This window comes from Chionomys nivalis, chromosome 4 (assembly GCF_950005125.1).
Source record: "Chionomys nivalis chromosome 4, mChiNiv1.1, whole genome shotgun sequence".
Taxonomy (NCBI): Eukaryota; Metazoa; Chordata; class Mammalia; order Rodentia; family Cricetidae; genus Chionomys; species Chionomys nivalis.
The window spans coordinates 87096050-87119764 of NC_080089.1; the positions used below are offsets into that span (position 1 = coordinate 87096050).

A 23715-nucleotide genomic window follows, 5' to 3' on the forward strand; every position below is an offset into this window, starting at 1 on the left:
CAGCATGGAATGTCTGAGGCTGTGGCAATGCTGAGACCAATCACGAGAACTTAAATTTCCATTACCTCCTTAGATTTCCGATGCCAGTCTTTGTTATCGCTCGGGCCCGCATCTTTGATCTCCTCTTCATTGAGGCTCATGCGGTTGGTATAAGTGATGGTTCGCCAGTCTCTGGGAGAGTTGGAGATGCTGGCAATTTTGGACTCTGTGGCACTGTTCTCTTCAGTCAGGGACCTGGAAGATGGCCTGGTAAAGAGGCTTTTCTTTAAGGCCTTGACACGCAGGCTTTCACTGTTGCTTCCGCTGGCATCGGAGCAGCACCAGTCGGGGCTGTTCTCCAGTTTGGGCCCGTGGGAGCCACTGTGTGCACGGAAGACCCTCGGAGAGGCACTGTCATCAGAAGGTGCCTCGCTGGTCAAGGAATTCAAGTCAATCTGCACGTTCACTTTCTCCGGCTGCTGTATTTTCTGATCCAGTTTATTGAGCTTTCCAAGGACCTGGGAGATTTCCTCACGGACCCCTGACAGCGATTCCAGCTTCCGCTCGATCTCACCAATCCTGAGAACCAGTTTGCACACGCTGGTCTTCAACTCTTCTTCAGAATGGTGGACATTTTCCGGTCGGTTACACTTGTCTCCCTTGCTGCTGGAGGCTCCATTGGTGGTTTTGGCGAGGTTATGCTCTGGGGAACTGTCACAGTCTGACTTATGAAGCTGAGACAAGGAGCCAGTGCTATTGTAGCAGGATGACTGTATCACCCCTGTGGAGCCATTGATGCTCATGTCATCAAGAAACCGGAAAATGTCACTGATGTCATCGCTGACAATTTCTGAGTCGTCATCCGAGTGCTTCATGGCATGTCTGTCACTGTATTTGGCCTGGCCCAGAGTACACAAGTCCTTACATTTTGGGGCCTCCAGCACATGCTGCTCTGTCTGGGTACCCACACTGCTGGTGTCTGAGCTGTGCTGCCCACTGGTGCAGCTGATACTTTTCTCTTTAAACTTTTTGGCTGCTTCGTGCTTCTCCAGGTCAACAGGGGATGAGATCTCTTTAGATTTGAGTCCATTCGGTTTCACTGCATAGCCAGCAGGGAGAACTTTCTGTTGATCCTTTGGCACCAGGTAAGTTGGATGCCTATCTGGGCCTGAGAAGTTGGGGGTCTGGCTGCCAGAATTTGGATAGCGTAGCTTCTCCTCAGAGGGATTTCTATTGAAAAAGGACCGTTCAAAGTCAGGCACTTCCTCTGTGTTTAGGCTCCAGCTTTTGGCGGGCCATGGAGTCTGTTTACTGGACCTTCCTGGACAGCGTCTAGCATCTTGTGTTCCCATTACTGGGGTGGGTCCAAAATAGGTAGAGGCTTGAAGGTCATCTAAGCTTTCGTGCTTTGCCCGCCTTTTGTCAGGAATCGGGGAGTACACTGGATTCAGGTACTGATTGTGGTAAGGCATCTCAAAGCTGTGGTTAAAGAAGGGTGGCTTGTGGAGCTCCTTCTGACTCTGGGTCTCCCCACGATCCCCCTCAGCTTTGTTAGTGGGACCAACAAAACTGGGGGATACAGTCATGAGATTGTGGAACTCTTCTTTGAAGATGTTCCTTTTCTGAACACAGGACTGAACCACAAATGGTTCCTCGCTGGAGATGAAGGTCTCCTTGATACCTTGGCTGATGGATAGTGAGTCCTGATCTGAAATGGACTCATTCTCAATATTCATGGGGAAATAGGTCCTCTGCATCTCACAGGGTTGGGGGCTGGCCACAGAATATGGGGACAGGGCTTGTAGCCTGTCCAGAGATGCTGCCCGGTTTTTCACCTCTTTGCTCACACCCAAGAGGAAGTTGGGCTCAGAGGCAGGGACAAACTGTGGACATTCCTTACAGTCCCTCTTCCGGCATTTGGACGATTGCCTGGTGGGGTAGCCTCGGCTGAAGGGCCTCTCACCTAGCTCACAGTTCATAGGCTCACAGACTGTCGGATTGCACACCTCGGTGTCCGACCTGCAAGATTCAAAGGATGCCTCCTTCTTGCGTACCTTGGGGCAACTTGTGGGTAGCTTCTCCTTGGCAGTGCCACCATTCATTTGGATCAGGTTGAAGATTGTCACAATATCTGCTGCCACCATGATCTTCTTTGACTGCTGATTATTTACAGAGCATTTCATCTTGTCTTTGAATAAGGTGGCTGGAAAGTTGGGGTCGAGACACGCTGTGTAGAAAAGCACGCTTCTCAGTTTGGCAAGCTGCGACAGATCAAACTGAGCACATAGCGACTTGCACAGGTCTTGATAGGAAACAGTATTTTGCTTACTGTCCAGTTCTTCTAAGATCTTCACCAAAAAAAGAGAAACTTCCTGATTGGTCTCCATGATTTAGAATTTGCAAGCTCAATGACTACACTGGAATATCAGTCAGTTCTATAGTAATGACAGCAGAAGAGAAAGGAGGAAAGACAGTTAGAAACAGTGGGAGAGTTCTGAGTCCAGACTTTTCTGCGCCATTTCAAAAAAAAAAAAAAAGCAAAAAAATAAGAAAAACATTTTAATGACTAAAAATGTCTCAGGGCTTTAAAATCTTACATTTGATGTAGCAATTCCTTTCCTAGGAATCTACCTCAAAGAACCAATGAAAATTAGACACAACGATCTTCACTGCAAGATATTCATAATAGCAAAAAATATTGTCTATATCAAAGTAATAAGAAATACATAAATAAAACAAGTTATAATGCACAACGAGCTTTCCTGAACATAAAATTTCATAAACGTACATTCCTATAATGCAACTTTATTAGTTTAGGAAAAGAACAAAATACTAGGATATGCAATGAGAAAAAGAAGCCAGAGTCAAAAGACTACACATTGTACTATGTGATTCTATTTTATTTCCACTCTGAAATATAGATCAGTAGTGGGGAGCATGGAGAAATAATCTAGATCAATAGTCTATATCTTGGTAGTTGTGTTTGCAAAATACATCCATCAAGTGCATGAAGTTATACACTTGAAAGTGAATTTTACTGCATATAAAGGATGCTTTAACTTAAAAATTATCCAAAACTTTTATGATAATAGTAAGATACACTACTGAGTAAAAAAAATGAAATGAAATCTGCATAAAGTAAGACCTTCATGATGTGCAATCATGTATTCCTAGAAACCAAAATGAAAGAAGATGATGTGTACTCAAATGTAAATAGTAGTTAAGTTTGAGCTTTAAATATGGATTGCTCTCTGAAACAGTACTCTCTTTAGCTCCATATCTTATCACGCAAATTTTCAGAGCTACAGCAAAGTTGAAGGAATATCATCACAAACACTCATGTATCTACCATCTGGATCTTACCATTAATGGTTTACTATATTTGGTTGATAGCATATCTATCCATAATCAAGCCACCTGATTTTTTTATACACTTTAACTTGCAGGAATCCATGCACTTACCCCTAATTAATTTATAATGCACATCACTTTTGCAAGTCCTATGGTTATTTTGATTTTGATTTTTCTATAAACTTTACATACAATGACGGACACAAACATTAACAGTACCTTGTCTGTTTTGGCAAATATGTATGCCTATGTAGTAACCAATGTCTATATAAACCATATAACTATATAACCAATGCCTATATAAAAATCTAGAATGCTTCCCCTTTCTTCTCCCATAAAGTCCCTAATACTGTTTTTATTTTATAGACAACTTTTATTTTTCTTAATAATTTTTCATCTTTTCTAAAGTTCCTACAATGAGAAAATACTATGCAATCATCAAATAATAATAACAATAAATCTGGTTTTGGCCAGCCAAGCCTGCAGAGGACTCCCTGCACAGGAGCCGCTGCAGTCCCTCTGCAGGCTGTGTGAGGAGAGCATCTTTCAGCCAGCCACACACTGGAGCTTGTCTCTAGCCCCAAATGTCAAGCAAAAATGGCCTGCAAACTTCCCCTGAGGGAAAAGCCACCCCTGAGCCTCAGCATCTGATGTCAGTTGCTAGGGAGGCCAGGGAGACCATCCTAGACAGTCTGCAGGACAAGGCATTCTTTGCTGGCATTTTGTTGAGCATATTCTTTGCGTATTATCTGTTGTTTCTGCTGTGTTTGTAATGGTGGCATTAGTGTGGATTGTCCCCTTTTTTTCTCCCCACCCTGATAGCTGCCCTGTAGAGACCTCGAGTGGATCCTGAGCAAACCGGACTGCCCACACCAGCCATAGACCACATCAGTGGTTTCCCGAGAGGGGGAGAGAAAGTTCCAGCCTTCCCACCCAAAGGTCCACTGGAAGATGGAGACCCTCCTCACCACATGCAGCCACCCCGTGGATGCCTGCCATCAGTGCACTAAATTCAACTGGGGAGGGAGGCAAAATTGAAGAGAATTCCAGCACGAACTAAACTGAAATTAAAAAAATTAAAAATCAAATAGGATTTCTATAAGAAAACTTCGCATGGATTAGCGTAGGCACCGCTTCTGAAATTTAAAATACATCAGTGACACCCACTGTGTCTTCTCCTGAGCACACGCTGCTTAGAAGGGGCCCACTGAAGCCCTTTCTGCGTGATCGCAACACCCACCAGGCAGAAGCAAGAGGATTGCTGCTAGTTCCAGGCCATCCTGGTCTACAGAGTGAGCTCCAGTCCAGTCTAACTCTGTCCCCTGAACACTAGACATATTTTAATTGCCATTGATTTTTAAATTGGCACAGTCCTGGAAGGTCTAGCTCATTCTCCACAAAACCAATTAATTTCCTCGGACAACACTTCAATAGTGGAAGGCTGCGGGCTTTTTTTCCATCCTGAGGGCAGCTGGTTTTAATAGGCTTTTCTAAATCTTAGTATGGTCCCTGCCATAAATGTCTGGAGACTTGTGGCTAGCCCTTACTTCTCATAGTAAAGGGAAATAAAGTTTAGCAGGTTCTGTTCCTGCTAGGAAGGAACAAGCCACCAGGAGACAGACTTCGCCCACACAGTGCCTCTGCCCTGCCCCAGCCCTTGCTTCCCTCAGATGAAAACATTTTGTGTCAGGATGTTCTAGCTTGCTAGAGGCGAGGACAACCTGTCACGCTTGGTCTTGAAGTAAATAAATGGGTGTAGCTATCAGAGCATAGGACAAATGAATGTAATTTAGAGAATAGCGTGCAGCAAATGCATATCGTATTTTATGGATTTGGTGGCACAAATCTCATTCATAGCAATTCTTTTACTTTAATCCCCGTAACCACCTTAAAAAACCTCTTTTGCTTTCACAATTGCTCTCTGACAGATGAGGAAATAGGACCAGGGAACTTAAAGGCTACTGAGAGCGATAAGACCTAAATCCAGGACTGCTGAGCTGAGTTTACTCCATGTCCACCATGTACCTCCCAGGAAAGCCCCAAGATATGACTACCCAGAGAGGCTTTCTCAGTCCTCACTGTTGCTTTACTTGGCGGAAATATATCCCTGAAATATCTACTTGCAAAAATCTATTTACAAAACTAAGACTCATTGTCTCCTGCTGGAAGGATAAATGCTATGGGTAAAGCTGCATCATTTAATTATATTATTATCATTATCATTATTATCATTAGAACTAACCAGAGTGGACTAGGGAGATATCTCAGAAGTAAACTGTTTGCTGAGAAAACATAACCATCTGAGTTTGGATCTTTAACATCCACACACAAAAAAAAGCCAGGTACTGCAATATACAACTGCATCCCAAGCACTGGAGTTAGGAAGTAGGAGATGAACAGATCCCCGGAGCTCATTGGCCAGCCAGCCTAGCCCAGTCAATGAGCTCAAGGTTCAGGGAGAGACCCTGTCTCAAAAAAAATAAGGTGGAGAGATAATAGAGATCACCCGATGCCAACAATGTGTATCTACATATTTTCTGGTCAGTTTTATGTCACCTTGACACAAACTAGAGTCATTTGGGAAGAGCAAACATTCGTTGAGAAAATGCCTCCATCAGACTGGGCTTTAGCCAAGTCTCTGGGGCATTTCTTAGTTAATGATTAATGTGAGAGGGTTCAGGCCACTGTAGATAGTGTCAACCCTAGGCAGGTGGCTCTGCGTTGTAGGAAAAGCAAGTTGAGTGAGCCATAGAGAGCAAGACAGTAAACAACATTCCTCCGTGACCTCTGCTTCAGTTCCCACCTCCAGGTTCCCTCCTCAAACTACTTCCCTGACTCCCTCTCATGCTGGACTATGCTGTAAGAGGAAATAAATGTTTTCCTCACTGAGTTGCTTTTGGTTGTGATATTTTATCACAGCAACAGAAAGCAAAGTAGAACCCATGTGCATGTACCCACATGAACACATACATACACAACACACAACTGGCACTAGAACCTAGGGATGGAAACAGGTGCACAGACTTAGGGGTGGTTCAACATTAGAGAAGCTGTAAGATTGGCTACGTAACTCCCAGATACCCAGAGAGCAGCAGGAGTAAAGTGGGAATGTGCTGACCATGAACTCCCAGGCTCTTTGGGTAATAACAGGAGCCAGTGTGCACTATGAAGCCTCCAACAGGCTACATACCACACAAACAACTCTACAGAGTAGGAAGAGCATCCTCAGTTACAGAGAAGGAAACAAAGGAACTGACTGACAAGTTCCATGCTAACCAGAGAAAATGCCCAAGTTGCCTGATGTCCAATAATGAACAAGTAGCCCAAAGCCTTTTGCCACTGTGCCAGACTCAACCTTGTATTAAAGGGAGCAAATATGTCCATGTGCAATGAAGTAGAGGGAAGAGGACTCTCCTGAGTAGACTGATGTAGCTACCATGTGGCATCAAGTTTGAAAATTGACTCCATTCTAAATAAAGAGCAAGATAGCTTGCCTGAAGCACAATTTGGGCCTCCCTATTTTTTTTTTCATTTCCAAGTTCTTTAAAGTCTTCTAATTTCCCACTGTAGAAAACTCCATCCTCAATCACACACTTCCAGGGACCTTCATTAGTCCCATGAGTTACTGCCTCTGCCTAGATTACACTTCTCCTCAGAGAGAAAATAACAAGCTGGCTGTGGGACTCATTATTCAACTCTTATTAAATAGAAAGGAAGATCATAAACTCATTCCGTAGGGAAGTTCTGAAAACCAAAGGTGAAGTTTCCACTCAGAGTCAATGGAAATGTCTTCTCAATTCTCAAGTCATGTGACTACCAAACCAGACTTCTCCCCAACCATTGCTACTCCGTACCCACCCCATGCACTGGTCTCTCATCTGCAATCATTCAGCCCTATAGTCCCTTTTTCTGGGGCTGGAGAATGGCACAATTGATAAAGGACTTGCAGCATAAACATGCAGAGCCAAGTTCAATCTCCAGAACCCACAGTTTTTCAGTGACAGGCACAGAGCTATGTGTCCATCATCCCACTGCTGAGGAGGCAGAGACAGGTAGATTCCTGGGGCTGGCCAGTCTGTTTCACCAAAGATGTGAGCTTCAAGTTCACTGAGAGTCCCTATTTCAAAAAGTAAGGTAGAGAGCAGTCGACAATTTTTGTCACTCCTGGGTCTCCATATAAATGTATATTACACACAAAACCACAAAACTCTATTTCTGTAGTGCCCAGCCTGTGTACAACACTAGGCAAGGATCAGGTGGAAAAGCTAACACCATCTCTTTCTGGTGCCCATGGTCTCCATAAGGAAAACGGTCTTTGGGATGGGTGCTGGTTGGGACTACAGTGATCACCAACAAACTACCTCATTTTATAGATATGGAAATTGGAGCCCAGACGGTGAGTTAAACCATTCAAAGCTACATTTGGGAGTAGTGGGAAATCTGGTCCTGGTAGCCAATACTCTTGACACCTATCCTATTTTTCCATACAACATGCCAGTGGTGAATGCCAAGGGTCAGGGGAGATTAATCAAGGTGCCTCAGTCAGTGGCAAGATAGAATACAGCCAAAAGGGTGAAGGGAAGACAATTTTGTAGAGGAGGTACTATCTCCAGTGGCCTAAAATGGTGTAGGAGGATCATCTGTTTATGTGTTACTTTCATTGGTTAATAAAGAAACTGGCCTTTTGATAGGCCAGCCCTCAGGTGAGTGGAGTAGACAAAATAGAATTCTGGGAGGAAGAAAGCAGAGTCAGGCAGACATCATGATTCTCCGACCCGAGACAGATGTAGGTTAGGATCTTTCCCGGTAAGCCACCACCTCGTGGTGCTACACAGATTATTAGAAATGGGTTAATCAAGATGTGAGAGTTAGCCAATAAGAGGCTAGAACTAATGGGCCAGGCAGTGTTTAAATGAATACAGTTTCTGTGTAATTATTTCGGGTGAAAACTAGCCAGGCAGCTGGGCACTGGGAATGCAGCCCACCGCTCCTTTCACTACACTAAAAGACTAAAGAGATGAGTGTTTTGAGTTCAGGGGGAAGGGACAAAAAGTGCTCCATGCGGAGGTCAGATAGCCAAAAGGTGCAGGACAACAGAGTGGAGTCTATGGGTTTGGTTAGGATGAGGAGAGAAGAAAGGAACAGACAAACAGGTGGGAATTAGTTAGGGTACTCTGTGCTTTGGAAAGATGCTTCCAAAATTTAGGTACAATCAAGAGTTGGACTTTTAAGAAATGATTAGGCCATACAGTGCCTAATACGTGGGAATAGGGTCCCTTAGAGAGACATTTCATACAGCCTGGCATATGCTTGCTCTTCCACTTTTTGCTAGGCTGAGGATGTGGCAAGAAAGAGTTCACTAGACATTAGAAGCTGCTGCCTTTCTATGGACCACCTAGTTTCCACGGCCATAAATGATAAATTAACATTCTCTCTAAGTTACCCAATTTTAGGTACTCTGTGACAGTAAAACAGTTCCCTAATACAGGCAGAATACTGACTGCAGCAAAGGAGGTAGTTGCTGTGGGGGCAGCAGTGGGGTGAAGCTGACCACTCCACATACGGGATGCCCAGATTGGAATCTACATACTCAGATGTATATTCTTTTCTACCTTTCAGAGCTCTGATGTGTCTGGACAAGGGGAGAATTCCAGACTCTTCTGAATCTTGATCCATGGCTATTCTCACTATAGAACAGTCTGTGACTTTGGAAAGGGCAGGAACCAGATGCCTGACTTTTCTCCCAGCCCACCTCCATTACACTGTGGCGTCTTGTTACTTCTCAAGCCACAGTCTAGCAGTGATAAAGGCTAGTGTGCAGTCTACAAAGCTAAAGAGAATGTCTGCCCTTCTCCACCCAAGACATAAGTGTTCACACTGCTGACATTGGATCTTAATCAAAATAGAGCAGAAGAGAGATTGTTCTAACAGTCTTGGGAGTGCTGTGTGAGATCTCTGGATATATCATTCTGACTCACTCCTAAAGGCTTAATCACTCCTCTGTCACTAGCAACTCAGAAATCTGATACGAGTGGCTAGCATAAGCCTTAAACTGGATTAGCAAAAGTCAGCTGTAAAGTATTTCTATTAAGGCACTCCCATATACTTTTCAAAATACAAAATGAACTAGCCACAATGTTCTCACTTCACTCACAGGCATAAAAAGCACACCTCGGGAGACTTCAGCAGCAGTGTTGCTGGAAATCCTGGCATCTAGTTTGCTTGTTTCTTTCTTTTTTCCAGGTTGATCTTTGTTCTAGTAATTTAATGAAAATGTGGGCTCAGGACTATAAAAGAAAGGTCTCAGTCTAGAGATCTAAAATTTGTGATTTGGAGCTTCTTCATTCTTCATATTTCCCTTGACTTAAACTTCAAATCAAAGGAAAGAGAGGCTGGGTTTTTCCATACAGATCTGATGAAGAGGGTATTAAGAAAATGGGAAAGGAACTGTGATGCCATTGGTCTAGTGTGTCCCTGAGAAGCCTGCCCCAGGCTTCCAGTCCTTAGTTTTGCTGGAGAGGTTGTGGAGAAAGGGGTACCCTCATCCATTGCTGGTGGGACTGCAAACTTGTGCAACCACTTTGGAAATCAGTGTGGCGGTTTCTCAGAAAAATTGGGATCAACCTACCCCTGGACCCAGCAATACCACTCTTGGGAATATACCCAAGAGATGCCCTATCATATGACAAAAGCATTTGTCCAACTATGTTCATAGCAGCATTATTTGTAATAGCCAGAACCTGGAAGCAACCTAGATGCCCTTCAATGGAAGAATGGATGAAGAAAGTGTGGAATATATACACATTAGAGTACTACTCTGCGGTAAAAAACAATGACTTCTCGAATTTTGCATGCAAATGGATGGAAATAGAAAATACGATCCTTAGTGAGGTAACCCAGACCCAAAAAGAAGAACATGGGATGTACTCACTCATAATTGGTTTCTAGCCATGGATAGGGGCCACTGAGTCTATAATTTGTGATCCTAAAGAAGCTAAACAAGAGGGTAAACCCAAGGGAAAACATATAGATATCCTCCCAGCTATGGGAAATAGTCATGACTGATGGGCAAAAAATTGGAATCTTGGGGGTGGGGTGGGATGGGGATGAGGGGGGATGGGGAGAGAAAAGTGTGAAGGAGAGGATGAGGGGAACTGGGGGAATCGGGGTGAATGGGGATAAAGAAAGGTTGGATAGGGGAGCAGGGAAACTCATACCTTAGGTAAGGGAGCCACCTAAGGGGTGACAAGAGACTTGAACTTGGAATGGCTACCAGATGCCCAGGGCAATGTCCCCAGTTAGTTCATTGGGGCACCTGAGGATAGGGAACCTGAAATGAACCTATCCTATAATCTTACTGATGAATATCTTGCATATCGCCATAGAACCTTCATCTAGCGATGGATGGAGATAGAGCCAGAGACCCACACTGGAGCACCGGACTGAGCTCCCAAGGTTATAATGAGGAGCAGAAGGAGAGAGAACATGAACAAGGAAGTCAGGACCATGAGGGGTGCACCCAACCACTGAGACAGTGGGGCCGATCTATTGGGAGCTCACCAAGGTCAGCTGGACTGCTACTGAAAAAAACATGGGATAAAACCGGACTCTCGGAATGTGGCGGACAATGAGAGCTGACGAGAGGCCAAGGAGAATGGCACAGGAACTTTCATCTGGCGATGGATCGAGAGAGAGACAGAGACCCAATTTGGATCAACCGTCTGAGCTCTTAAGGTCCAAATGAAGAGCAGAAGGAGGGAGAACATGAGCAAGGAAATCAGGACCACGAGGCGTGCACCCACCCACAGTGACAGTGGAACTGATCTATTGGGAGCTCTCCAAGGCCAGCTGGTCTGGGACTGAATAAGCATGGGTTGAAACTGGACTCTCTGAACATGGCGGACAATGAAGGCTGATGAGAAGCCAAGGACAATGGCACTAGGTTTCGATCCTAATACATGAACTGGCTTTGTGGGAGCTTAGCCTGTTTTGATGCTCACCTTCCTGGGCCTGGATGGAAGTGGGAGGACCTTGGTCTTCCTGTAGGGCAGGGAATTTGGACTGCTCTTCAGTAGCGAGAGGGAGGGGGAATGGACTGGGGGGAGGAGAAGAGGAGTGGGGATAGGGGAGGGGAGAGGGGGGAGGGGGCAATGTGTGGGAGGAGGGGAGGGAAATGGGAAACGGGGAGCAGTTGGAAATTTTAATTAAAAAAGAATAAAAAAAATATATAAAAAAAAAAAAAAATTCAAAGTGATAAAGCTATCCCCAGATCTGAAGAAAAGGTGAGTTCTTAACATGGTATCTGATATCCTAGAGATTCTGAAAAGCATGCTCTTTTGTTTTTAACATGCAATGCTCAACTTGCAAGAGGGCAAGACAAATGCTCAGAAAACCAGAGATAAAGCTGGAAATCACACGAGGCAGGGAAGTACTTAGGCTGTCCTGGAGGGCAAGGAAGTCTTACTGGGAGAAGTGGAGGGCAGAGAGTAGGAACTTGGAGTATGCATTGAACTGTTTTCTGTCTAACCCAAATTACAGAAGGAAAAGGGGTGAAGGTATCTGTTAGCCAAAACAGGAAATAAAGACATTTGTCACCCTCTGCCTAGGTTCTGTATTCAGACCCAAAAGTCTTTAAGATGTAGACTTTGCTTTATGTTTCTAAGATATATATGTATATATAGAGATGTATATATGTGATATATACCTTACATATATGTTTTATATATGAGTGTATATATAACAATGTAAACATTTTAAAGACTTTTACATCTAAAGTTGATGCTCCAGTGTACAAAAATTCTTAATCTAAGAAATCAAATCCTATTTTATGTTGACAGTCTTCCTAATAGCAGTGGGAACACGTATAAAACTGCCTTAGACAGTTATGGGTTTTTGTGCGGGATCACTGTCTTAGAGAAGAAATAAGAGTCATAATTTTACAAATTAAACACAAAAGAAAAAAATGGTTAGGCCAGGCGGTGGTGACACACATCTTTAATTCCAGCACTTTGAAGGCAGGGGTAGGCAGATCTCTGTAAGTTCAAGACCTGGTCTACAAGAACTAGTTCCAGGACAGGCTTCAAAGTTACAAAAAAAACCCTGTCTCAAAAAGCAAAAAGAAAAGGGGGGGGGGTCAACAATGAGTCAAAAGACATAAAACAGCTAGCAATATTTTAAGTCCAAGAATTTCACAAAGGGGAAGCACAGTTTTAAAAGGTATAAATATAAATACATCACCAATGTATTTATACATACAAATATAGAATAGGTGTCTAACTACAACACTGAGAACATTGTACTATCTCAATACTACATGTAGAAACACAATCACTCCTTACAAAACAATGAACAAATTCAGTAAAATGCCACTTAAGTGAGGTGAAAAGTAGTGACCTGAATGATCTAGGAGCGTATACCAGAGGCAGGACAATAGAACAAAAATAAGAGGCGTGAAATTGGGGCTTAAGACCTACTCAGAGAAGGAGAAGTTTCAGATAACGTCTAATAGAAAATCCAGGGAAAAAGTAAGACAATAGCAGAAAAATTATAATGTCTAGATACGTTTCAGAATTCACAACAAAAGCTTTCAAGGAGGGAAGGAGACATCAAAAGGTGTTTATGCTTAGATACCCAAACACATCATATTGAAACTCAAGTATGCCAGACACAAAAAGAAAACCTTAAGTTAAGAAATTGAATTCTAAAGTTCTTAGTTTTTAAGAATAAAAATAAAGAGCAACAAGCTGAAATAAAATGCTGAAGATGCTAAATAAAAAAATAAAATGTTTATAATTCTATTAGAAGAAATTATTATTTAGGAATGAAGAATTTTAAAAATCTCATAATTGATCATTCACATTCCTCAGAAAGAAACTGAATTCAGATAAATAAAACAAACATATTATAATACTGTACAAATGTACAAAATAATGGATGGCAAACTTTACAGGCAAAATAGAAAAGGGCTGGATGAGAGTTTAAATTTCTTATGACTTTCTTTATGTTATTCGGAGAAGGAAAGATAAGCCAAGGTAGTCTGGATGATAAGCTAAAATCTATTAGAAAACATTACAGGTAGTCATTTATAAAGCAGAAATAAACTATTTAATATAGGGCTTCTGATCCAGATGACAAAATTATTTTTTTCTGTTCTATATGAATATTTCTATTTTTTAATTTTTAAATTTATTTTACATACCAACCACAGTTCCCCCTCTCTACTCTCCTCTTCCCTTCCCCCCACTTCCTTTCTTAACACTACTCCACCCCACTTGCCCCCACCACCATCCACTCCTCAGAAAGGGTAAGGCCTCCCACAGGGAATAAACAAAGCCTGACATATCAAGTTGAAGCAGGACCAAGCTCTCTTCCTTGCATCAAGACTGAGCAAGGCATCCCACCATAGGGAATGTGTTCCAAAAAGCCATCTCATGTGCCAGGAACAGGTCCTGGTCTCACTGCTAGGGGCCCCACAGAAAGAGCAAGCTACACAACTGTGGCCCACATGCAGAAGGTCTAGGTCAGTTCCATGCAGGGGCCCTAGCTGTTGGTCTAGAGTTCATGAGCTTCCACAAACTCAGATCAGCTGTCTCTGTGGGTTTCCCTGTCAAGAGCTTGAACCCACTTGCTCATATAATCTCTCCCGCCTCTCTTTGACTGGACTTCCGGAGCTTAGCCCAGTATTTGGCTGTGGATCTCTGCATCTGCTTCCATCAGTTACTGGATAAAGGTTCTATGATGATAACTAGGGTTGTCACCAAAGACAGAATTATTTCTTTTTTCTTTCTTTCTTTTAATTTATTTTTTATTAGATTTTAAAAAAAGAATACCAATTCAAATTCCCACTCTGTCCCCTCCTCCCATTCCCTCTGCACACCCTCTTACCCAGCCCCCCTCCAATCCTAAGAGAGGGCAAGGCACCTTACTCGGTGGAAGGTCCAAGACCCTCCCCACTACATCTAGGCTAAGCAAAATATACATCCAAAGAGAATAGGATCCCAAAAAGCCAGTATATGTAGCAGAGACAAATCCCAGTGCCACTGCCAGTGGCCTCTCAGTCTGCCCCGGCCATACAACTGTCAAGCACATTCAGAGGGACTAGTTTGGACCTATGCTTGTTCCTTCCCAGTCCCGCTGGAGTTGGTGAGCTCCCATTAGCTCAGGTAAACTGCTTTAGTGGATGAACCCCTCATGGTCTTGACCTCTTTGCTCATATCCTCATTCCTTCTACTCTTCAACTGGACCTGGAAGCTCAATCCAGTGCTCTGATGTGGGACTCTGCCTCTGTTTCCATCTGTTGCTGGACAAAGGTTCTATGGTGATATTTAAGATAATCGTCAATCTGAATACAGGACAATGCCAGTCCAGGCACCTTCTCGACCATTGCCTAGCTAGAATTATTTCTAAACACATATTGTGATAAATGTAAAGAGTATGAACTTGTTAAAAGACAATGACTGAAGCTGTATTTGTGAAAAGTGAAATAAAGCAGCCAAAGAGATAAAGCCACAAATACATAGATAGTAAAAATATAAAGAAAATCAGATTAATCAGTCCAAAAATATCAAAATGTGGTTCATATTCACTGCAGGTAAATATCACAGACTCTAGAAAAAGCTGCCCAAGTTTTCATCTAAGCTATTCTGTCCTCTAGCTATGTGACTCTGACAAGTCTCCCTGTACATGTCTCCTGAGCTTTAAACAATGTGAGTGACATAGCACCTACCTCAAACGACTGAGTTATTTTTGTAGCAGTACTTGGCAAATATTAAGTAGGCACTACAACTATTTTTATTATATTAACATAGAAGGGAAGACTTTAAATTGGAAAAAGAATTTGAGATTCAGAAAGCTACAAAAAATTATGAAACAACTCACCATATAAATTAATGCAGTAAAATTCACAAAATTATAGGAAACATGCCAAACTCATGATCTCATCTTGAGACTTCTATATCATTCACACATACACACACACACACACACACACACACAGAGAGAGAGAGAGAGAGAGAGAGAGAGAGAGAGAGAGATCTGAAAGAAAGAAAATTAGACTCTTAGTAAAATACAAGAAGGATGTTATAAACAGACTCTGAACCTAAGAATGAAGCTCTTGATTTAAAATAAATCATTTTGTAGTAGGGCTCTAAAGAACAAGGGTATTTCTTTTAAGGTAATCTATTTAACTTAAGCACTAACATGGGTTCACAAGTAAATAAAACCGGTACCAACTACTCTTTTAACAGAGACTAGTGCAGTGGAGGGGTTGGCTTGGGATTACTCAAAATATAAACCCATATATTTTTAATAAATTTGAGAACAAACCTGAAAAAATAAGGAACACTTTGAAAAATAAGCTTCCACATGGCTCTACCACACCATCAATGTAACAAAAACAGAGCCCAAATATCTTGCAGGAGTGGCATATTAAAAGACTATGTAAAAACACACGTGGAAATGAAAACAACAGGCTCAGGGTGGACAGAAAGAGTAGTGAAAGTCTTAAAATTCAGGCTCTGCTATGGACTGCCTTGACATCTGGTGAGATCAGGAGAGCCTCAGAAAGCTAAACCACAAGTTCCTACTCTGCTCCAATAGTAAGGTCCTTTATACAACCTTTCTTATTAGGGGACATGTACAGTTCCTACCTATCTCCCAGTAGCAGGGATGGGCTCCTTGCAGCCCGTGTAATTATTCGAGCAGGCCAATCATGTCCTCCTGTGAGAACCTTTTGATATCACAGATCCTGTATCCCACAGCCCATTTGTTCACATTGCTCCCAAGTCCTACCCATGTGGCCCTGGGAAGTATGTAGCATTCACCAGGCTCCTTAGTAGGTGATGGTAAATCCCAGGGTCACATGACACATATTCAGCTAATCTGGGATGGGCATCTTCCCTCACTAAGGGGAGGAATAGCAGGTGACTATAACAAAAGGAAATAAACATTAACAGCCCTTTCCTTAAACAAACAAAAGCCAGGCACTGAAGCAAAGATGACAGCCATTACCACCTTTGAAATCTCAGCAGCACATGGGTATCTGTTATGATTGCCTTCTGTACTCGTCTTAATTTTTAGAAAATATGCACAAATTAAAAAAAATGTAAAGTCAGGCATGGTGGTGCACTTGGGACACTAAAGCGATGTGGTTAGGAGTTCAAGGCCAATGTGGGCTTAAGTGAGTTACAGAACAGCCTGCTTTACATAATACCCCTGCCAATAAATAAATAAATGAATAGATAGATAGATAGATAGATAGATAGATAGATAGATAGATAGATAGATAGATAGATAAATAAGATATACTGCTAGAAGGATAAGTTCCCACGTACTCCCTTCTGGCTGAGACATGTTAAACGTGGTGCTAATTTACACAGACGGTTTGACCAAGGCAAGAGCCACTAAGAAAACCGATCACACGTATTGTTTATTTGTTTGCTACCATTTGTGATTTGCCAGTTTTGTTTCCTAGCTTTATTTTATGAGGACAACTCTTCACGTTAGAGGAAATAGGAAAGAATGATTTGCTCAAGGTAACTAATTAAGAATCCTGGTCAGCAAACTAGGCCCTCTGAATGTGGGTGACAGTTGTGTGGCTTGGGCAGTCTATGGGGACACTGGCAGTGGGACCAGGATTTATCCCTAGTACTTGAACTGGCTTTTTGGAGCCCATTCATTTTGGAGGGATACTTTGTTCAGCCTAGATATAAAGGGGGAGGGCCTTGGTTCTACATCAAAGTGATGTGTCAGACATTGCTGACTCCCCATGGGAAGCCTTACCTTCTCTGAGGAATGAATGGGAGGTGAGTGAGAGGAAGGTAGGGGAAGCAGGAGGAAGGGACGGGGAGAGAACTGGGATAGGTATGGAAAATGAGAAAAGATCATTTTAAAAATAACTAACTAATTAATTGATTAATTAACAGAATCCTGGTCAGTAGAGCTGGACAGGAAGCTCACTGGCTAAGAGGAGGACCCGATTCCTTTCCCAGCACCCACGTTGAGGACTCATGTCTGTCTATAATCCCAGGTCCAGATGCTCTCACATCCTCTTCTGGCCTCCTGGAGTGTGCGGCATCCATTCACACAGACAAATAAATAAAAGTAAACTATAAATACAGAAGAATTCTGGTCAAAGTAAAAAACAGTTTGGGTGGCTAAATATTAAAACTTCAATAAATCAGTGGAACAGGATGACAAGAAGCAGATGGAGGCATAGGTCAGGATACAACATATGACAGAGGCAGCATTTCAAGGCAATTCCAAGACCGTGGTTTATTCAACAGAAATAAATTGGCTAAGTATTAGTGGGATAGTCAGTAAACTATTGGTTAAACAAATGAGTTCACCTTTACTCGTGGCCTGCACATCAAAGCTGAAACAAAAATACAAAAGTCTGAGTCAAGGGTTAGGTAATGTGGGATTCTGGAAGAATATTCTACAAGATCCCAAATGTTCAAATCAGTGAGAAAAGGGCAGATTCATTTAGATAAATGAAAAGTGCTTGGTCACCATGTCTCTAGACATTATAAAATTTGGAAAAGGCAGGGAGCAGAAGCTTCTTGTATCTTATTGAGAGCTCTTAAAAATTAATAAGGAATAAATAACCCAAAACAAAAATGGCCAATTAACAAAGGAAGGAAGGCAAAGGGAGAACATATGTTATCATAACAAATGAAGCAGAAAAGAGCAGCAATTCGTTTGATCATTTTATTATTAATAAACATAAGGAGCCTAAAAATATTTTCTTTCTGAAGTGGAAAAGCACCAAGTGAGGTGTTTACCTCCTGATATAATTCAGGTAGGTTTCACCACAAAACCTTGTGTTGAAGACTTGGTCACCAGCCATAACCCACACTGCACATATACTACTACCCAAAGCCCATATATACCAACTGCCCATATCCAACACATAGTACCAGCCCCAAACCAAACACCGCCATCTACCCACACCTCATACACATCACCTACCCATACCCAACACATACCACTTACATACGAACACATACCATCCACCCACACTCCACACCCACACTACCTACATACATCCCACAATTCATGCATACTACTGCTTCTCCCCATACTACCTACCCAAACACAACAAATACTGCCTACCCACATCCTACACATCTAAGCTCCCCATATTCTATACCCTACACTTCTCCCAACCCTCCACCTTCACTCCACACTCACTGCCTACCAACAACCCACACACCATCTACCCATGCCCTCAGACCCACTGTCTACCATCCCCTATCATTACCTACCCATACTCTGGACCCACACTGCTCACACATGCACTGGGTACTCCTCTACCCCCCCTACCTATCCACACTCCCCCCAACACATAGTCAAAAGAGTTCAGTTTCTACAGCTCTGACGAATCCTCCAAAAACCTTTCCCTCATTTCTGATGGTGGCCTCACATGCTACTGGTCACAGAAGCTTCCATGACATTCTGAAGTTCTCTAGTCCCTCTAAACTTGTTGACCTTTTATGTTGATTTCTTTTCTCTGCTACTTGTTGTAGGGTTCCTCTGATACCCAGAAAGCTGCATGGTTAGCATATTTCTTGAAATGGTTATTTTTTGGAAGTCTCAGAGTTATCCCAGATGCTGCACTGTGACCATCATACCACAGTTGGTTGAAATTACCAAACATGAGTAAATTACAGAGAGCAAGGGCACAGAGAATGGGCATCACTGAGGAAGACTCTCGAGTCAGAGCGCAGTGCATCACTCACTGGTAAGTCTTGCCAAGACAATAGAAAAGTCTGCCATGAAGCTCTCATTAATAGAGGCCATGGAATAATACTCAGGGCACCAGAAAAACCACACAGGGGTCATGTTCAATAAATCATGCTGGAAGCCGGGCGGTGGTGGTGCACGCCTTTAATCCCAGCACTCGGGAGGCAGAGGCAGGCGGATCTCTGTGAGTTCGAGGCCAGCCTGGTCTACAAGAGCTAGTTCCAGGACAGGAACCAAAAGCTACGGAGAAACCCTGTCTCGAAAAACAAAAATAAACAAATAAATAAATAAATAAATAAATAAATAAATAAATAAATAAATATCATGCTGGAATGATGGTGTCAAATCACACACACACACACACACACACACACACACATACGCAACCCACAGTCTGTTCTGAAGGTCATTCTCTAACTTGAATAAAGAATAAAAAAATTATATCAGTCTGCCATAGCCATATTGCATGGCCCATTCATCCTATGAATTCATCCCACTCCCATAATACTTAATGAGAAAGGATTTCACAGGAGCCAGGGGTGGAAAATAAATACCACATTGAGGTATGTGCTTGTCGTTGGGTTAAGAAGGACTCAGGGCAGGCGAAAGGTACATGGCACACTGACAGTACTGAACTAAAGACCACAACATTCCATTTGGAAAGCTCAAAGGAGATGGTCTGCCACATTCCTGAGAGAAGCCTTCCAGTTCCAAGGAGCCCTTCAGTGCTCCAGAGGGAGCCAGACACCACACTGAGAAGGAATAGGCTTCCGTGGCCCTCCCCGATTTTTAATCAGTTTCATCCACTTAAATTTTTTGTAAGCTTAACATAAAGGGTTCTATTCTAAGAAAGATAAAAAAAAAAGACATGGTTCAAGAATCTGGTTTGATACTCTATCTATATATGCATATTATATATATGCATGTATATAAATGCCCAAAAGCATGCAAAAAGTTAAGCATTAACCAAGATCACACAATGAATTAAAAGCATACAGCTGTCTCTGCTTGCCTTACATTCACTATCCCTCTTTTTTTCTTTTCCTTTTAATTTACACTGAGCCTGCAGGGTAAGCTCCAAAAACAAACATTTGAATGTCAGCGGGAAAAGCTAATCAGGGAGCATTAGCACCATATTCACGGAGGAATCTGGAACCTTTTCCCAGCTAGACTGAGAAGGCATGCATTGCCACTGGTGCAGCAAGCAGGGCCTTCCCCTTCCTGCTCCTGGCCTTCCCATCCCACATCCCCCACCCTCAGACACAGGCCATGGTCACAGCCCTGCTTTCTGCATCCTGTTGTCCAAGGTTTCCAAAGAGCTTGTTTGAGAAAACAGCAAAGAAGAGAATCCCATACTCACTCTGTGTGCTATGGACAAAGACAGAACTGACAACGTGCCAAAGGCACAAACATTTAAAGGGAACATTAGCCATTTTAGATGTTGGAAAGACATATTAATTTTTACCTCTAGTATTGGCCAAGAAAATAATGACATTATATATCCAAAATTCCAAAGGACTACAGCACTGACAATGAAACCTTTGTCTCTCTTCCAACTATTAAGTGCTATGCAACACTTTCACACACCAAATTCGTCAGAAATGCAAATGAACTGTTTGAGCTGCTCTTTCCCTGGCAACTGACATTTATTTTTACATAGTTGCAGATCTATACAAATCACTAACCCATACAATAAGAACCAGGCTTTCCTGAACCAGACATTTAAGGCTTCCTTCCCTGCAGGCTCCAGTACCTAAGAAAATCTCTAAACTGGCTGATTCGCAGACATGCCGGCTTTTCCCATTCCACCTTATCCTCTGACACACAAAAAGAAAGCTTATTCAAGGGGGTTGGACATGAGTCACCCAACTCTCTCCCACTACTCCGTTTTGAGCAGTCTCTGAAAGGGCCCCCTCCCCAGGTTGTCAATGAGCTTGGAACTCATCTCAGAAGGCTCCTATACCCAGAGCAAGTGGCTAGCTTCTACCTGCAGGAAGACTTCATCAGGAGAAGTGGTAATGGAAGCTTGTTTGCAGGGAGATGGTGAGGCAGACCAGTCAAGTGCACTGCCTCTCAACTACTCCTGGAAATTCTTTGGGTCATGCAGCATAACATCATAGTAGAGCCAAATAGTCAAACCCCCAATAGTAGTCACAAGGGCAGCTGCTGCCGTGGTCCCACCAGCTCCCAACTAAATCACCCCATGCACAAAAGAAAATGCAAGTTCTACAAAACAGACCTGTGTCGTTAATAGCACAGATGACATCTCTCCTTCTTTGGATCTTGGCAAACATTTACTTAATTCCCACTGAAAAGACTATCTGACCACAACACCCTCCCCCCCAGCCGCCGTGTGTACAACCTTTGAATAGAGCCACTACTTCACACAAACAATGCTGTCTTGAACGCTGTTTGAGCAAGCTACTCAAATACCTCCCCCCTGCACTCCTGCAGAGAGGACCAATGATTACTTTGCTGGTTCGGTGGCCCCAGAGAGTACTGGACTTGGCAGGGATGGCGACAGAGCAGGTGGGAAAGGCTGCAGAGCGGTGAGCTAGTGTGTGAATGAACTGAAGCCCTGCTGCCAGCCAGGCCTGGCGTTGGTGCTTTCTGGCAGGTGAAGCTGGCCATCTCCGGGAGGAAAGAAACCCCTTTTCCCTATCAATGTGACTGGAAATCTCAATTTAAGAAAGGGATACACGGGTCGTTTTTTCTAGGATTTGTTCAGTTTTCTTCCTTACTCTGCACCTCTCATGTGTCGGGGTTTTTCACAGACAGCTCACCTACTTAACCCCCAAAGCACCATTGTCTGAAACGAATTCTCAATCAGGAAACAAATTCTCAACCAGGAAAACTTGCCCAAAACTACATAGCCTCTGGCCTTGTGTCTCTTCCTTCTTTTCCCTCCACCAGATAAGGCCAAGCCTAGCGCCTACCACATGCACGCACACACTTGCATACCACACACTCACGCGTACACATACACACCACACGCGCGCGCACACGCACATCCCTTTCCCACTAGAGTACCTAGATCAGCGAAAAGCCCACCCCTCCCCACCCCCGCTCCCAGGTGGCTCGCAGTCGGGAACCCAGTGGAGCCTGGGAAAAGCGCCAGCAGCTCAGGACTTTGCACAGTGCTCCTGTGAATCTAGCAGCTGGCACACAGTGATTACACCTTGTACACACACACACATACACACACTTGCACACACGTGCGCTCAGGTCCCCACCGGTCTCGGGCTCCCGCTCTCCGAAGTTACCTCTGAAGCTGCTCGGGCCCTGGGCTCCTGGTCCTCCGCACGTCTTCTTTGGCTCCCTAAGGTGGTGGTCCACACAGTTTCCAACGCGTGCTTCTCGAAGGTTCCCTAACCAAAAGAGCCCTAGGTTCCAGAGCAGCCCAAGCTCTGCACTTGGGGCGACACCCCTGGCATAGGGCGACTTCAGCCCTTAGAGCGCGGGGTTGGGATCTGAAGCCCAGGCTAAGGTCGCGCCCGGACTTCCCTGGGCAGCCGGCAGGCAGAACCCTCATGCATGATGCTGGGACTCTCAGTGGTTGGGGGATGCGGCCTCAGCGTCCCGATCTGCCCCAACCTCGGTTTCTGAGGCTCGGTCTGTGCCACCACGTCACAGGCATGGATACCGTGGGCAGTTCGGGCCAGGAATCAGATGGCCGGAGACCCAGTTTGTCTTCTCCATCTTCTCCCGCCTGGGAAGGTGAGGCGGGCCGGACTCTCCAGCAGCGGGTGCGCGCTCCTTGGGGCGGGAGGGGCGGACCCGGGAGGGGCGCGGCAATACCACCGAGGGCGTGCCCCGCCAGAGGCTGCAGTCGCCTAGAGAGTGGGTGCCCGCACCCTCAGAACCCTGAGAAGGCCCCTGTTCTTCCCAGGGTCGTGCCTGCTGCGCCGGGGCAAAAGCAAGCAGAAACTGGAGCTTGAGGGAGCCTAGCGGCCAGATCCACCCTCGGGGTTCGTTTCTCCCTAGTTCCTGATGCTGAAGGTGACTGCGGCCCCCAGTGGCGAAGCAGAAGCTAACGGTGTCCGCCGCTCTCCTTTTCTCCCTGGGCACTCTGCTCGCCCTTCCGGGGCCTCAGACTCTGCAGTGCTCCGCGAGGCCAGGCCAAAGTGGCCGGCCGCTTCGCTCATTGATTTTTCCCTCTTGGCCGGTGCCTGCTTTATTGGTATCCAGATTGGAGAGCCTGGCGGCCACGTGACCAGCCCTCCCCAAACAGGCGCGCACACACACACAACCGAATAGATTTCCAAAAGTCCAATTGGATACATCTACATCGATCAGGACTGGAGGCCTCTCACAAGTCACCCTATACGCTGCAGTGGGACTGAAACGCGGTAGCCTGCCTGTGGTGCTACCATCTATAGAGATCTTCTCCCTCAGTTGAGGAAGTCACACCAATGGCGCTTTACAACACAAAATCAGTCACAGTTTCAAACTCATAGACCCCAAGGAAAAGAAAACCCCTACGCATTGGGGAAACAAATTGCTAGGGATAGCGCCATCTCTTAGGATCACAGTAGGCGGCTTTTCCAAGAGTTCAGTCAAATACGGGCTCCTGGCTAGGTTAGGGAGCTTTGGTCCGCATTCCGGCGTTGGGAGGTGGAGGGGGCTGGCGGGATGCAAGTCTCC

General features: G+C 44.1%; 1 protein-coding gene across 1 annotated transcript in view; it reads right to left on the minus strand.

The window, feature by feature from the left end:
* Positions 1 to 22975, minus strand: part of Minar1 (membrane integral NOTCH2 associated receptor 1) — a 36731-nt gene extending 13756 nt beyond the window's left edge. Inside the window, exons 1-2 of the mRNA XM_057766291.1 lie at positions 22335 to 22975; positions 66 to 2414 (exon numbers count right to left, since the gene is read on the minus strand). Coding sequence (XP_057622274.1) covers positions 66 to 2366 — 2301 coding nt within the window. The 5' untranslated portion in view covers positions 2367 to 2414; positions 22335 to 22975. The remainder of the gene's footprint in view (positions 1 to 65; positions 2415 to 22334) is intronic.
* Positions 22976 to 23715: the final 740 nt, after the last annotated feature.